The 17,130-nt window shown below is 35.3% G+C and overlaps 1 protein-coding gene across 1 annotated transcript; it reads left to right on the top strand.

Moving 5' to 3' along the window:
* Nucleotides 1-2,597: 2,597 nt before the first annotated feature.
* LOC117337878 lies at nt 2,598-8,773 on the top strand. The gene is made up of 5 exons (XM_033899021.1): nt 2,598-2,691; nt 5,428-5,701; nt 6,357-6,481; nt 7,226-7,370; nt 8,420-8,773. The coding sequence occupies exons 1-5, from the start codon at nt 2,643-2,645 to the stop codon at nt 8,577-8,579; spliced, it is 753 nt and encodes a 250-aa protein (XP_033754912.1). The 5' UTR covers nt 2,598-2,642; the 3' UTR covers nt 8,580-8,773.
* The last annotated feature ends 8,357 nt before the right edge of the window (nt 8,774-17,130 follow it).

Here is a 17,130-nt window from a genome sequence, read left to right as displayed (position 1 = left end):
ACTATAATAAATATATATATCTGTATCTAATTCATCACAATCACATCTATTCTACCTTACAGTTTTAAATATGATAAATAACTGAAACAAATGAAATGTCTGGAAACTGGAATAGATCCATTGTGGGAAAGAAGACGCAAACATGAAATTATCCAGCTTCATAAAATCATTCAAGGACTGACATCCAGCTATTTGTCAGAAATGCTACCTAATCGAATGAATGAAATGCATGATCATGATACACGCCAATCTCAAAATATTGCTAATCTACAGGCCAGAACCACGTTTTATATTAACTCTTTCTTTCCTCTTACTATTAACTTATGGAATAATTTGCCTCCTAATATAAAAGTTAATCCTTCCATTTCATTTTTGAAACTTAATCTCAACTCTGGAAAATGAAAATTCCCATGCACTATTTTACTAGAAACGATTGGGTCAAATTTATCATGCCAGACTTCGTTTTAAATGTAGCTCTCTTCGAGATCACCTATTTCGTAAAAAATGATTGAAAATCCTTTCTGTACTTCTGGTCAAATTACGAATTTGATGTACTCTACTACTACTTTATTCCACCACTTCCACCCTCCACCAAACCTTCTACCTCTTCTGGTTCCAATGTTTTCTCTCCTCTTCAACTACATTATTGTTAATGTTATCATCTTACTTATTGATACTACTATTATTATTGTTTTCACTATTATTACGACAGTATGACCTTTTCTCTGCTGGTTTTACAACACTTACCTACAGACCTCGGGTCATGTTGAGCCATCTACAGTCTGTGGCTCACCATGACATCTTTTCTGTTTGTCATGCCTGTCACAAGAGAGAAGACGGATTAATATAAGTACGTAAGTACTTCTTTCCTAATTCTCTGTTATTCTCTGTTTATGTATTGTCTTATTATCATTTTGAACAAATAAATACTGATTAAACCAAATAAAACTGTCCATCTTCTCCAAAGTCGTCAAAAGAAAAAAAAATCTATTTCCGTAACGAATGGGTTTCATCTCTATATTCTACCTTTATATCCCAAGACTATACCCTTGGATTTTGAAAGTGGAACAATATTGGTAGTTTTTAACGTTTTTATGGAGACCTCATTTTAAACAGAGACTATAAGATAAATATCTTCTAATTTACTCGATTATATACATATAATTGTCCATGTAAGGAAATCGTACTCACAGTAAGTACAGTATGTCTAGATAAGGTACATTCGTTGAACGCGTTGATTTTGAAAACATCACTTAATGTCTTGGCAAAAGCGTTGGTATCTCCTAGCATTTTAACATAAATTTCTGCAAAATATAAAAACAATATCAATATTCACATTACTTATCACCATAAGACGGTGCACAGTTATGGTGATAATTTCGCTTAAACCGTGTTTTGTTATTCATATCTAAACAGCACACCCTGACGTAAAGACACCACGAATTTAGTTCCATGTGTCAGGCTGCCCTCTCTAGTTTCTGTTTGATATGTAGTTTACATAAAAAAATTATCGTCAAAAACTATAACCAATATTGTTCCACCTTCAAAATCCAAGGGTTTAGCTCTCTGGTTGTAAAGGTAAAATGGAACCATTTCGTTACGTAAATACTTTTGATTTGTTTTTGTTTCTTTGGAGAAGATTGCCATTTATTTTTACTTATTTTCTTCAGTGCTTTATCATATCTTAAGCTGTGAGATAAAATGTAAAACATCCTAATGAAATAGATACAGATATTCAATTCAATTCAAAAATTATTTTATTATTCCAAATATAACAAATACATGTTCAATATACATACAATCAATAAACCTAATTATATTAGAAATTTAAATATTATTTATGTATATTATTATCATTTGTTAAGTTTTTTTTTTTTTTTTTTTTTTTAAATATTTATATATATGAAATAATAGGATCAGACAACAGGATTACCCTATATAAGTCTTTTCCATAGACCGGTTGCAGATAGGTATAATAATTATACATAGTCTAAACAGCACACCTTTCACACTCACTTCCACACAATTTCATAAAGGAAAGACATGGAAAATAATGATGAGCAACATAATCATAATAGTTGAAATCTTTTAGTGCTCTTTATATATATATAGATACAGATATATATTTGTTAAAATGATTTTTATCTTTCAGCGTAAAGCGAGTGATAACGTAACGGCCTCCCTAGCCACCAGCTGTTACAGCGCGTGACTTGACCATCGCAGAACTACTGATTCATTTTGTTGAAATCGGATTGATCATATCACTCCAAATGGATTTTTTTTTATTTTCATATTTTTATACATATTATATATACATATTTAAGAAAATTAACGTATTATGACAAGTATTATATGACATTTAAATGTCACAAATACAATATGCGAGCTGACAGTCCGATTTTAGTTGTCTATTTCAACAATTATTGCCCCAATATACATATAAAAACCCTGTGTAATTTACCTACATTTTAGAGAGTAAGCTCATGTCAGATTACTATTACAAATATCAAAGTTCCACTTTGAAGTCAATTAGGGAAAATATGTCAATAATTGGCTCATTAAGGTTCATTATGTGTTCACATGAATACGACGTACATTACAGGTCTTCGCCATATTCATCACTTCGACCCCGAGGATACATCATGTCTCCCCTCGTCCTGTTACTGGCTGTCATAGCAGGAAGCATTTCAGGTAGGATACCGGTACTTTTTCTTTCAAATACACAATGTTCTTCAATTTTGTTCTGACATCATTTGAAGTCGTAAGTACTAAGAGACAGTTTTTTTTTGTTCATATCTCAGAAATTACGGACAGCTTTGAAGCAAACATCTTTTATTTTGTGTATCAAAGTTTTATTGTGATTGCGTGTGGTTGTGTTGAGGGAACGATATCTCGTATTGGTGTATCTGCGTAGTTTCACTAGAACTAGATTATAGGGACCAACCAACCAATTGTTTTCCCATAGACTATCTCATTCAAGTTCTTGAATTCAATATGACAATTATGGTTTATAACAAACGTTAAGGGTCTGATATAACACCTAAAAAAAAAAAAAAAGTTGTGTCCTTCAGCTCAAATTTTCTCCAGGGTAGCCATTTTGTAAATGGGTGAATTTCGCAATAAAAATTCTCAAAAATCTTAAATGTTTACCTGTTTATTATTATTACATGAAACTTTTGGGGGGAAAATCAATCGGACTTACGAAATTTATGTCAACATTTCTTATGGATAGTTACCTATCAGGATACATATCTATTTTCTTACTTCATGACATACTGGCCAATCAGTGGCTGCCAGACATTTTATCATTGACTTAACTTTCTATACATAGAGGATGCTTCAAAAATCTATTTTTTCAATTGGTTAGTTGTTCCCTATATATACTTCCACAGCTGCCGTATTGCCAACGTCGCCACACATCCCGACTTTTAGTTTCTTCGTACCGTATTTCAACGATTTGTTTGAGGCAAACGTAAGAATTGAACATCATTTTGCAAGCTGTGGGCATACTACCGTACACTAAGTCATAATGATCTAAAGCACGAGTTATCATGGTGTAAGTACTAATAATTGTGGTGTGAGTACTAATCATTGCGCTGTGAGCACAAGTCATTGAGCTGTGTGCTCCAGTCATTGTAATGTGAGCACGAATCATTGCGCTGTGTGCACAAGTCATTGTGCTGTGAACACAAGTCATTCTTTGCTCCTTTTATATATGTATCAACATCATAACTCTACATTATGTCCACAAATTCGCTGCGACGATAAAAAAAGGAATACCGTATGTCTTTTCTTTGTTTTCGTGAAAAGAAAAACCAAGGAAACTATTCTTTCTTTTGATATGTGTAGTCCCTCGTGCATTCAATACGGAATAACGAAATTGTTATAAATACTAATTGCCGTAGGACATGACGAAATGTTACACGTCACTACGTATTTCTGGAGTAGTTATTCAGCTCTATGTTGACTGTGTTTTAACAGTACATTATACACCGTTCTACACGCGAGTCTGGGTTTAAGAACATGCTTGATAAATAAACGTAACAATACGGGAACAGTAAATAAACATTTACCTTAAAAATACCACGACCATTGTTAGAAAATGTCAGTATTAACCAGATCGGGGACTCGCCTTGCAGATATGAATATAACGTGGGAGAGTATACCTCTGTTATGGAACCGTCTGTCCTATAACAAGTTTAAGTGTAGGTTTTGAAGATGTTTCCTGGTCCTGATAGTGCCTTATTCTGTTATTGTTATGACGTCCCTCGTAGCGGTGTTCTGTTGAATTTGTTTACATTGATATTTTAGCTGTTCGTCTAAGTTTTCATATTATAAATATACCTCCTAATAGTGGTCTACGTATAACCTCAGGGCCGGCTTTATTGCGCTTATTCTTGACCGAATATCTACAGAAGGATCTTTTCTGTACGAGGTGGACAGTTCTCGCTCTGGAAACCGCTATTAGAAGTTATTGGTTAGATTTGTGCCAGAACATCGTCGTGAACACCTTTCCTTCAGCAGGTTTGGAGGACGCTTATGTTTTAACTCACCATTTGGCGATGGTGGACTTTTCGAATAGCCCTTTGTCCAAGGTTCGCTGTTTCTTTTGAATTATATGAAGGTTATTTCTCAAACTTCCAATGTACGTTCCCCTTGGTCCCTTAGTTGTGCCCATTCAATTTTAAAGAGCATACGGAAAACAAAATGATCGACAGGCAGCCAGCTTGGATTTCGACATTAGAATTTTCTTTTTGCTATTTCCTGAGAGGCACGTGGGGAATATTTTTCAAATTTGATGCGTAAGTTAGACTCTTTACAATTTAAATGAGTTATCACAGTTCCCTAAGAAGTACTGAAAGGGTATTTATCTATCTTGTTGTTTTCAATTCTGATTCTGATCTGCAAAACAAAATGGCCGACATGCGGTAGATTTTGACAGTCGAAGACATAGAGGCATCAGAATACGTTTACTCAAATTTGATATGTAAGTTTCCCTCTTTACAGCTGAAAGTTATTATAATTATTTCCCAGAAAGTTCTTCATGATATGAATCTTTCTCGGATTTCATATGCAGGTTACTTTTTGCCTCCTACCTGTGGCCATTAAATTTTGAGATTGATCAAGAAATATATATCAAAACAAAATTCGAAAGGAGGACATCTTGATTTTGCCGTTGAAGTTTGAGACTGATCTGAAAAATATACGAAAATGGCCAATAGGCAGCCATCTTGGATATTTGTTTGTTACTGCTAATTAGTTCTTCCTCAAATTTTCATTAATTATACATGTTCTTTTTTTCCAAATGATTAGGAAGTAGAGGAGAAAGATGGGAAAAGAAGAGAAAGAACCAGACTTGCATAGATCCAATTAAGGTCATTCGACTAATTTTGACCAATATTAATTAATGATTATCTTTATTGCCAGCTTCTTCAATCCGAGATTATACCGGCGGAAATAACGTCGAGGATGTATTTGAACACCAAGACAACGTTGGCACCGGAAGTGAAGAAACTACCAATTTACCGGCTGACAACATCGACAGCGAGGTGGTTACCGATGCGGAAATTCATATAGAGCACTCCAACATGCCGTGCAATGAATTTTACATATGTGCTATGCAGAGTCCGCCCCCTGCACTTTTGGGGTCCATCACGAAGGGCTTCTACATTTCCCCTGGTTTCTTAAAGAAAATGTGCAGGTATGGTGAGCATTGCTGTAATCGTATTTCCGGTCTTCGTTATGCCAATATAACACATAAGTACATTATCAAAATATCAGTGTTTCACAGAAATTAATTTCTGTAGTTAGAATTACACCAACTGTCCCCATTAGAGGATTCGTAAGAGGCAACTAACTGTGGAATCGTATAATAATCCTAATAGACAACTGTTTTCCTCCTAACATCTCCCACTTTATCCCTTTGTGTGGGATGGTAGCCCCCCCCCCCCCCCCTCCCCCCAAGCCGTGACAGTACCCCCCCCCCCCCCCCCCCCCCCCCCCCCCCTTCAGACGGTCTGAACCTTCTGAACATCCGTCCCCATGTGACTTTGGTTGTTGTGAAAACCCCTGAGAAAATAACACTTTTATGAACTCTCTCTCTGTCTCTCTCTCTCTGTCTGTCTCTCTGTCTCTCTGTCTCTCTCTCTCTCTCTCTGTCTCTCTGTGTGTCTCTCTCTCTCTCTCTCTCTCTCTCTGTCTCTCTCTCTGTCTCTCTCTCTCTCTCTCTCTCTCCCTCTCTCTGTCTCTCTGTCTCTCTCTCTGTCTCTCTCTCTGTCTCTGTCTCTCTCTCCCTCTCTCTCTCTCTCTCTCGTGAAATATTTCAATATATTTCATTTGTGTGTGTAATTCAACAGGTATATGAAGTCGTCAGTAGGCTGCTATTATCAGGGAGATTATGCCGACTGTCCCATTGTGACGGAGATTGTTAAATCTACAACCAACATGTATCGATACATGTGTGTTGAGCCAGGCAGATCAGGTAACTTGATATCGAAATGGATAACTTTTTTTTATAAAAGGATGAGAATAAATGACGTGAATTAATAATAATAAAAAAGCATGGTGACAAGATATTGAGATTGTCTTGTCTCAAATTTGTTGTCATTTCAATGTTGTACGCGGTTTTATGAAGTTTACGTTGTTTAGGTAAGCGAAGGGATATCAACCGTAAACAAACAATATCGAAAATTTATCCTTATTTTCCTCACAGTGTGTTGTGGTTTCTCATACTAAGATATTCAAGATGGCGGAACCCAGTAAGGAAAATCGCTTTGAAACCGCTTCCAGGATCTGTTACGTTGTCTGTGCTACTTTGCATCTTAAGATGGATTTATGTTTTGCTAATAACCATATTGGACAACAATGCAATTCTTACATGAACGCAAATGATGACACGTCGTGATTTTGACGCCATCTTTTTATACGTCAAAGCGACGCTTGGAATCCGCCTCTGATAACAACGTGTACGGCTTTAAATGCTCAAGCGTCTGAAGCATTCATCTGTTGAACATGCAATCTATATGACGGGACACAAAACAAAGACTATGTTTAAAATAAATTCATTTATGCCTTACCGGAGACAGCTTTTCATGTCATATCCGGAAAATTGTCGGGTCCCTCCAAGATTGTTGCAGTGTAACATTAGGTGTCAGTAAAAGGGTTTAGAATGTACTATTCACCTTGAATTATACCTATATTATTATAATTATTATCACTTTTCCAGCTGTACTGTCCATTCTTCCATGTATCAACAACTTCGAGGTCCAGTTACAACTGATTTTGTCATCTTATGGGTTTTCACATTCGGTTAAAACAATCAGGGATTGGCCAGACCAGGAGCCTTCAAATATCGCTTTGATGATGTGCAGGTAAGATTCTTTAGGTCAAAGGTCGTGTGACCTTTTTCTAAAACATATTCGCAGTAACACTTTGGTTTAGTACAAAAGCTTCCGTTCTGATCAATATCACAAACTATTGCCCGTATTGTACAAAAGTGTAGATCTTTCGTGGGGGGACATTCCCTGTGTTCGCTGGTAATTACAATATATCTAGAATTAAAATATAAATACAATTAATTGTCCAGTATTTTTTACGCAGAACGCGGCATTCTGATTGGTTGAGGCATTTTTCCGAAAAAAAAAAATACAAAAAAATACGAGAATGGCGCGAAATATGTGACGTCACAATACGGCCATTGACATTGTGTATTGATTTGTGAAAAAGAATCCGTTATAAGATCAGTTCAATTGTACATAAAATATGTTTTAATTTTGAAAATCAATTTAAAAAAATTAATTATAAGCGTTGATGTCAATTATTTGATAGTTTCATAGGGGTATGTAAAACATTGTTTGTAAACTGTACGAAACCGTGTATACCAATGAAACTAAAAAAATGACATCAATGCTTAAATATAATTGTTTTGCAATAATATACAACCTCTAATTTTCCAAGGTATAACAGGATATGAAAAAAACCCATTTAATCTAATCACAAATCTTGGTTAAGGAAACAAAAGGAAATCGAGATATTGAAATGATATCATTTCAGTATAATCATTCTGACTTCGTTTTCTTTATTTCGTATACATTCAAGGACAGCCCAAAAATACATTTGTTGATCTGAACTTTTGTTTTTCTTTATTTCGTTCATTTAAGGACAGCCCGCAAAATATATTTGTTTATCTGAACTTTTGTTTTTCTTTATTTCGTACATTTAAGGACAGTCCGCAAAATATATTTGTTGATCGGAACATTTGTTTTTCCTTATTTCGTACATTTAAGGACAGTCCGCAAAATATATTTGTTGATCTGATTTTTTTTCTTCTTTATTTTGTACATTTAAGGACAGCCCAAAAATATATTTGTCGATCTGATATTTTATTTTTCTTTATTTTGTCTCATTTGAACTTTTTTAGGGTAATGAATAACTTCTACCAAGATACCGGAGCGGAGATCGAAAGCCGGTGTTCGGCAGCCGATCGTCGAATTTACGAAAACATGGCGGTGATTTGGTCGAGGTCTGGATTACGAGACTATAACTGTACGATTGAAGAAAACAACAACACGAGTCTCTAAATTCTTTTTTTGTTTACACTGACCGTTAATTATCATAAAGTAAAATAAAGACCAACAATATTTCCCCTCAATTCTTAAATACAATTCAAATGACACGGAAGTAATTGCTACCAAACTTTTTTTTTTAGTCGAACATTACTTCTGACGAGTATTGTATTTGATAAGGTTCAGAATAAAGACTTCTGCAGCAAAGATGTTTTGTTTGTTTGTTTGTTTACTTTGTTGTTTGTTTGTTTTGTTGTAATACCATCCGTATACCAGCATCTACAACATGTCACTTCTACGTTTTAATACATGGGAGTCTTTTTCGTTTTGAAAATATTACAGTGAATTTCTGTCTCAAAGAAAATTCCCAATATTTGAATTCGATTTAATACAAAGAAAACTTTTACGACAGAATTTCTGTTTTATTCAAAACTCATCCACTGAATATGTCTCTTGTGAAAATTGAATTAATAAAAGTTACATATTCCTTTCATATTGAAAATCTAAAAAAAAAAAACTTCTTTAACATAAACTCTTACACTGAATTTTTCCTTCACGCAAACTCTTACGCCGAGTTTCTCTTTAACACAATCTCTTTAAGTGAGTTTTCCTCTCACATAAACTCTAACACTAAGCACAAGCTTCTACGCTAAGTTTTTCTTTCACACAATTTCTTACAGTAAGCTGTTTCCATGCAAAACTTGACATATATTTTGCACGTGAATATCACATTGGTTTCTTAAAGACCAAAGTACTTCAAATGTTCAGAATAAGGAGGTTTTAAAGATGAGGAGGAGGAGTAATGAACAAGGAAGGGGAGCAAGGAGGGCGACTGAACGTGCCAAATGGAAGCCGAGATCATTGAAGATTTATACTTTTCTCCCTTGGATTTCATCAAGCTTTTTGACGTCATCTTCTCATTAACCAATCATGAAGTCATAGATGTCGTGCTATTTTTACGATATCGAAGTCCCACAACAACATTCTTGCTGTACTATCCGCCAGGCTATGGCGCGGGAAGGATGTCATAATTAAATATTTTTGCCTAGGCAGTAATCGAATATTGCTTAGGCACCCAATCAAATCGCGTTTTACATTCTGGCTTGGTTTCGCAGTAAACAAAAAATGCGGCACCCAGTACAGAGCTACATTGCCGACTATGTCATGGCATTTTACCTAAATACAAAAATCACAATCTTTGGGGGAACATTCGCAGTGTTTGACCAATTCATATAAGTCATTGATCACATATCTCATCGAAATGACACCAAACCTCGATGTGTGTTTGTAAACATCACCGATGAAGTAAATCGGTAACGCTTGTTTTGATTGGTCGAAAATTTCATGCGTGAAGGGTGGTAATTTCGAATCACCGCTAGAGGGCCAGAACTGACGCCTATATCTGCCAAGGGTTCGTGGAGTGTAACGTAATCAGAAGCCTTGGCTAGCGAAGATGGCCATACCAGGCTTCGCTTCGAAAATTGCACGAATATTCATAAACGCCGCCTAGCGGAGAGAAATGGTACTAAGGCAGGTAATCCAGTATAATTCTTGTTATACCAGTTTTATCGGCGTGTTTGTCAAGTAGTACTCTACAGCGAAAATAACAAATTCAACTATCTATACCAAATATGGAATATGAGTGTATCTTATTTTTACATGTTTTAACAAATTTTATTAATTAGTTTTGCATTACATTAGACTTCGAATGTTTATTGGGGTTATAAAGGTTGAAAAATATTAAGAAATTTATAGCAAACTATCCCGTTTTACCTGTCTGACATTTAGTCCCGATTATTATTTGTTCTAATTCTCGTTCCTTCGCTTTGTGGAGCGAAACAAACGACAACCCGCGAGATTGCTCCTTGCCCTCGAGGCAATATTTAGGCCGTTTTTTCGTAGCGAGCGAACGGTGATTATAGTGGGTTTTTTGTTTTTTGTTTTGTTTTGTTTATTTTTAAACATTTTATTTACTTCAAACGCATAAAGGATTAAACACAAATTATTACAACATTACTAACGCCCTTTCCACATTACATGTTTTATAAATTGAGAAATAGCATCATATGATCATAATGGATACCATTTTTATACAACCAAACAATATACATATATATCATATATCATATCAAATTATCGAAACCTTTGGCTATATCTAAATGTCAGGATACTAAACAGCGACTCCAAGTTTTCGTTATCTTATCATGTCGCTTTAACGGTCCGTACCTTAATATTTCGGCCCTTTCACAAATACAAATCCCTCAGTTTCAAGATTTGTTAAATCTTTTTCAGATGCGCTTGAATAATGAATACTCTCCATATCTATAATCTCCATATTTGTTTGCCTCAACTTTCCATGAATTATTCTTAAATGGAATCGCTACTCCAGGTAAAAACAATTTAAGCAAATATTCAATATTGTATCAATTTGCTATTAAAGGGGAATTAAGTTTCCATAAAGATTAAAACCATTTCACACCCAAGTTTTACCAAAACTCGTCGATTTCTCCCTGGTTGTCCCTCCCATTATAGAAAATTTACTAAATGTTCTCACTTAAAGCAAATGAAAATCGTTAAGTTCGTAACCGATAACTCATTTTTTACGGCAATATTTTGGCGAGTTGAGTTGATTACGGATGAATAAATCAGAATTCTCGGTACATAGGCAAAATTCCCTCAAGTGAAATTCGAATTTCACGTGGAATATTTCCTGTGAATTTCACGTGAAGGAATTTTGCCTGTGTATCGATCTCCCCAAGTTACAGAATGAAAGGCAATATCAATATAGATATTAAATGTTGAATACTCGTGTACGGAAAGCGTCAAATGAAACCAATTCTAGATTGGTAATAATCAGGTAATGCCATTGAGGCAAGCTGTGTAATTTTCGTTATAAAATTATACAACATGTATACTAATTTCTTTTTTTAAATGTTACCTACCTAAGAAATTTTAATTTCTTGTCCAGAAATAATTTGCTAACATTTTCGTATGAAATATATCTAAATCGAATCGTATTTGGTCGAATATCGCTGACTTTTCTGAGAGACGGATGGTTGCTTGGAGCCTACAGAAAATTGAGATTTAAAACACTATTATAATATTTTACAATGTGTGCCAGACATTTACATCACAGATATGTATAACGGTTAGTTGCTATAGTTTAGTTCCCTACTTTACTTTTTGATAAAACCTCATTCCTGGCTCATACATAAAACAATTTTTATCTCTGACAATGTGTTCTTTACAAAATCCTCTCACAGTGTCAAACTTCACAATGATTTTTATATACATCGAAATTGTGGATAATGTCAACGAGTTATCTCCCTTTGACCGTTCCTGATCGACGGAGGCGTTTGAATATGGATCAGAGTAAACTCTTGAGAACTCTAGTGTATTTGTTTATTTCTGATGCGTCGGTGTATACGTGTAACCGCTTTGATGTAAATAATTTCATTCAGTTATTGTTAAATCTGTCGTGTCAGCAATTTATCAGTACTCATGTAAACACACTCCTGTTCCGCTTCATATATGCAAATAAAATATCATAAATCAAAACTAGATCGGTAAACATTCCCAGACGACAGACTGTTTCCCTATCTTTCAATTACATCATTATTACATTCTATAAAAAAAATTATTTCTCGTAAAAGGGACAATATCTAAATTGCATTACTTTTTCCTTTCAGTATATTGATAAAGCGGACACCGTGCTGCTGTATTATCGCTCACTATTAACAAAAAGGATATCCACACCACTGTGATAACCTCCTGCTCCCAAACATCGTCCATTGAAGGACATCGAGAGCCACATTTAGGGACAGCTAAACTGTTAAGAGACCTGAGCGCCACCACATGTTGTGACCCGGAAACGATCCCAGGCACAGTCGTAAAGACAACACCGCGCCGAGCCTCATCACCATTCTCCAGTTAGTACGAATATTCATACCCTGCCTACACTGCTCTCCGGCAGGGTATGAAGTCCCTCCCATTGCCGATAGTGTAGCAAGCCCCGATGCGATTCACATCGGGCAGTATTAGCAGTGGTAAAATTTTTCTCGGATAAAAAACACATGTAAATCGATGATTCTGGCATCTATTATGAATATTCAAGCCACAAACCTGCACATTACTTCAACTGTTTGACAATAAATAGTAAAATCCAAAGCGAGCAAGACACACGGAGATATCAGTTCAAACATACCGCCATCTTTAATACAAGTGTAACTTGAATATTCGTAGTCTAAGAAATAAGTTATCACATTTAGAAAATTTGGCTTCTGATTATGATATTGTTTGCGTCACCGAGACTCACCTTGATCCTTCTATTTCTGACGCTGATATACTCCTGGGTGGTTACGAGTTATACCGCAAGGACCGGGGAACCCCGGGAGGGGGGATAGCAGTATTTACATCCAGTCTCTTGTGCACCCGTCGTAGAGTTGACTTAGAATTTCAGGTGGGTGAGGTTATTTGGACGGAGATAAATTTTCCATATAAAAAATATCTTCTGTGTACTCTGTATAGGCCTCCTAACATCGCACAATCCTTTTGGAATCATCTACAGAATTCTATAGACACTGCTATTCAGGAAACCCCAAATATAGTATTAGTTGGTGATATAAATGTTGATCTTTTAACTGTAGGAAACACGCACGTTGTGTATGATATTATCCACACCTTTCACCTAACAAATGTAATCGACAAACCGACACGCATAGGACGCACGAGCTCTACCTTACTTGACCCCATTTTACTCTCCGACACGTGTACTTCTAACTTTTCTGACGTAATTGACATTGGCGATGAGGTATCTGACCATAAAGCGACGACTGTAGAACTGACTGTAGGCACAGTAATTACCAGGACGTTTAAACGAACCATAAGATGTTACAATGAAGCTAATTACGAACTTTTTAATAGTAAACTTGACGATACAGACTGGGTTGATTTATTCTCTACCTCGCACTCCCCAGATGACGTGTGTTAAGTTTACAGAAAAATATTTGGACATAGCTGAGGAGTGCATTCCTACGAAAACTGTTACAATACGACCTAATGACAAGCCTTGGTTTAATTCTGACCTTCGACGTGAAATAAGGAAAAGAGACAGACTTTTAAATTTTTTTAAATCTAATCGCTCTATAAGAAACTTGACGAATTTTCGGAGAGAACGTAATCACGTTAATAATCTAAAAAAGCACATAAAAGAACAGTTCTATGCGGACATAAATGGTATTTTAGACCGTTTTTCTGATTCGAATCCTAGAAATTTTTGGAAAGTTGTCCGCAGATTAATAAAATCTACTGAAACTGTTAATACTATACCACCCCTTGTAAATAATAACGGAGATCTTGTAATGACAGATGTAGATAAAGCTAATATACTAAATGATTACTTTGTTTCCATTTCTACTATTGACGATACAAACATCGACGAGCCAGGGGTCGAACTTAGGACGGACGCTACTATATCAGACATACAATTTGAACTCAATGACATAATCGACATACTTAAATCTTTATCTATATACAAAGCTGTAGGCCATGATGGGATTAGTCACAGTATGTTAAAAAATACTGCAGTATCTGTAGCTTATCCTTTATCATTAATTTTTAGATACTCGTTGGATACTGGTGTCTTTCCAGAACATTGGAAATTAGCAATAGTTATGCCATTATTTAAGAATGGGGATAAACATGTTTCTTCAAATTATAGACCTATATCATTACTCAGTACTATTGGTAAAGTTTTTGAACGCTTAGTTGTGAAATTTTTGAATAATTATTTACTTGAAAACTCACTTATATATAAATACCAGTCAGGTTTCCAACCTGGTCACTCTACCGTTCATCAAATGGTAGAAATGTATCATACTGTTTGTGAAAATTTGGAAAAAAAGCAACCAACGTGTCTAGTTTTTTGTGATATCTCCAAAGCGTTCGATCGTGTGTGGCACAAGGGACTAAATATAAAATTAGCTAATTATGGAATAAACGGAAAACTTTTAAAATGGTTAAATAATTATATCAGAAACCGGAAACAACAAGTTTTCGTAGGAATTCGTAAATCTTCCGTCAGAACTACTAATGCTGGCGTTCCGCAAGGGTCAGTATTGGGTCCTCTTCTTTTTATCCTATATATAAATGACATATCAGATAACCTTGAAAGTCTTTCTAAATTATTTGCTGATGATACCTCCTTATTATGTTCTGGTCGATCGCTCTTGGAAATTGAAACGAAAATAAATAATGACTTAGTTAAAATTCAAAATTGGGCAGAAATATGGCTGGTGAAATTCAACCCTCTGAAAACGGAAGCTTTACTTATATCAAACAATGAACACGAACATGTTGTAGATATAAGCTTTAATAATGTGGATGTAGAATTTGTTGATAACCATAAACACCTAGGAGTTACTTTAGATGCAAATTGCAGATGGTCCACTCATATTGACAACATTTGTAAAAAGGTATCAAAACAGGTAAGTATCCTCCGAAAGCTCAAATATCTTTTAAACAGACAAACTTTAATTAAAATTTACAAGTCTTATATTCTGCCATTATTTGAATACTGTTGTGAGGTTTGGGACGGTTGTTCTCTCGGTGATGCAGACAAATTGGAAAAACTTAACTTAGAAATAGCAAGAATAATTACTGGATTACCATCTTTTGCTAGCAGACTTTCGTTATATTCTGAAAGTGGTTTAGAACCACTTGCTACTCGTCGTACTAGGAGAAAACTGCAACTTTTCTATAAAGTCACAAATCACCTAACACCAAATTATTTATCCACTCTACTTCCTCCTTTAGTATCTGAAAACTCTCACTATAACCTCCGAGACGCCAATAACTACTCTTTACCAAATTTCCGACTTCATTTGACCAATATTTCGTTTTTCCCGGCTACTATTCGACTTTGGAACCAATTAGATTTAGAAACTAGGCAAAGTAACTCATACTTAGTTTTTAAAAAGTCTATCACTAATATATCAAAAGTCCCTTATTATTACTCTGTTGGAAATAGAAAATCTAATATATTGCATGCAAGATTAAGAAATAGTTGTAGTACTTTAAATAATGATCTTTTCCGATCTCATCTGATTGATTATAGTTACTGTCAATGTGGTCATCCTATTGAGGATACATATCATTTCTTCTTCGTCTGTAATAATTATGTTGAACAGAGAATCGAATTGTACCGAAATCTGAACAATTTCATACCGCTAGATCTGCAGCTATTACTGTATGGAAGCAGTGATTTATCCATAGAGGATAATGTTACAATATGTAAAAACACTCAGAAGTACATTCTTGATTCGTATAGATTTTAATTCCCCTTATCTTTCTAAATATATCTGTGTAAATTTATGTGTGCTTATCATATCTATTCCGATGCCGATGGCAAAAGAGAATTGAATTTCCAGGAGGCATAGGAAGCGAACGGAGAGAGCTAACCATGGCACAGGATGTGATGAACTTTAGAAACAGCAGAGTGTTTTGAAAAGTGAATAGTGTGAACTTCTGCTATCGGCATCGGAATAGTTTATTGGAATAGTTTACTTGAATTGTTTATTCATTTGATAATCTATAGTCATAATGATTTTTTTTTTAATTATATCTTCATTATAACACACACTCTCTCTCTCTCTCTCTCTCTCTCTCTCTCTCTCTCTCTCTCTCTCTCTCTCTCTCTCTCTCTCTCTCTCTCTCTCTCATATGTAAATATATGTCATCTTGTAAAATAAATGTATTATATGTATGTAAAATTATATAGGGAAAGGGCTTAATATAAGTTTGATAACTTGTGCCCAATTCCCATGTATATATTAAGATACAATAAAATATGTTTAAATCAAATACAAGTGTAAAGGTCAATTTCCTTATAAGGATATCAAAATAAATTGATGCTAATGAGGTTTCCCGCGAGATTTCAACAGAAAAACAGATTCGGAGTAATATATCTCGGTAAGGAAGGTCAATTCATTCTGAAATTATTTAATTACGCAAAGTAAGATTCGCTTTCTTCACAAGAGTTACAAAAGAGTGGTTAATATCTCTGATTATGTATTTATTTATCGTAGTAGCTTCATCCATATATGGATCACGGGTTCCATATTTGGGTTAGAATCCTCGCGAGAGTTCTTCGAGAAGTATCATGGCGGATCACGGAGACAACTCCGAGCAGTATGATATCAGAATATGCGAATTAAAGATTTCTAGATTAGACGGTAGGCTAATACATTGCAAAATTGTATTAAAAATGTTTAATTATACGAACTATTACTCCAAAGTTATACGATATCCGCTATTTGTAGCATTTTCGAAGTTCACTGTTTTGCTACATTACGAGCAATGGGAGGGAATCGTAGCTCTGACGACGACCATCTGTCAGAAATTGTCCGTCCGTCGTCCAGAGCTACGTTATCGCAGCTATTAAGAGACCTGAGCGCCACCACAGGAAGTGGCCCGGATGTGATCCCAGACACAGTCGTAAAGACAACACCGCGCCGAGCCTCATCACCATTCTCCAGTGTACTCACTAAGAACTTGGATCCTACCAAAG

Source organism: Pecten maximus, chromosome 1 (assembly GCF_902652985.1).
Source record: "Pecten maximus chromosome 1, xPecMax1.1, whole genome shotgun sequence".
NCBI classification, from domain to species: Eukaryota; Metazoa; Mollusca; class Bivalvia; order Pectinida; family Pectinidae; genus Pecten; species Pecten maximus.
This window is presented reverse-complemented; position numbering and strand designations above follow the sequence as displayed.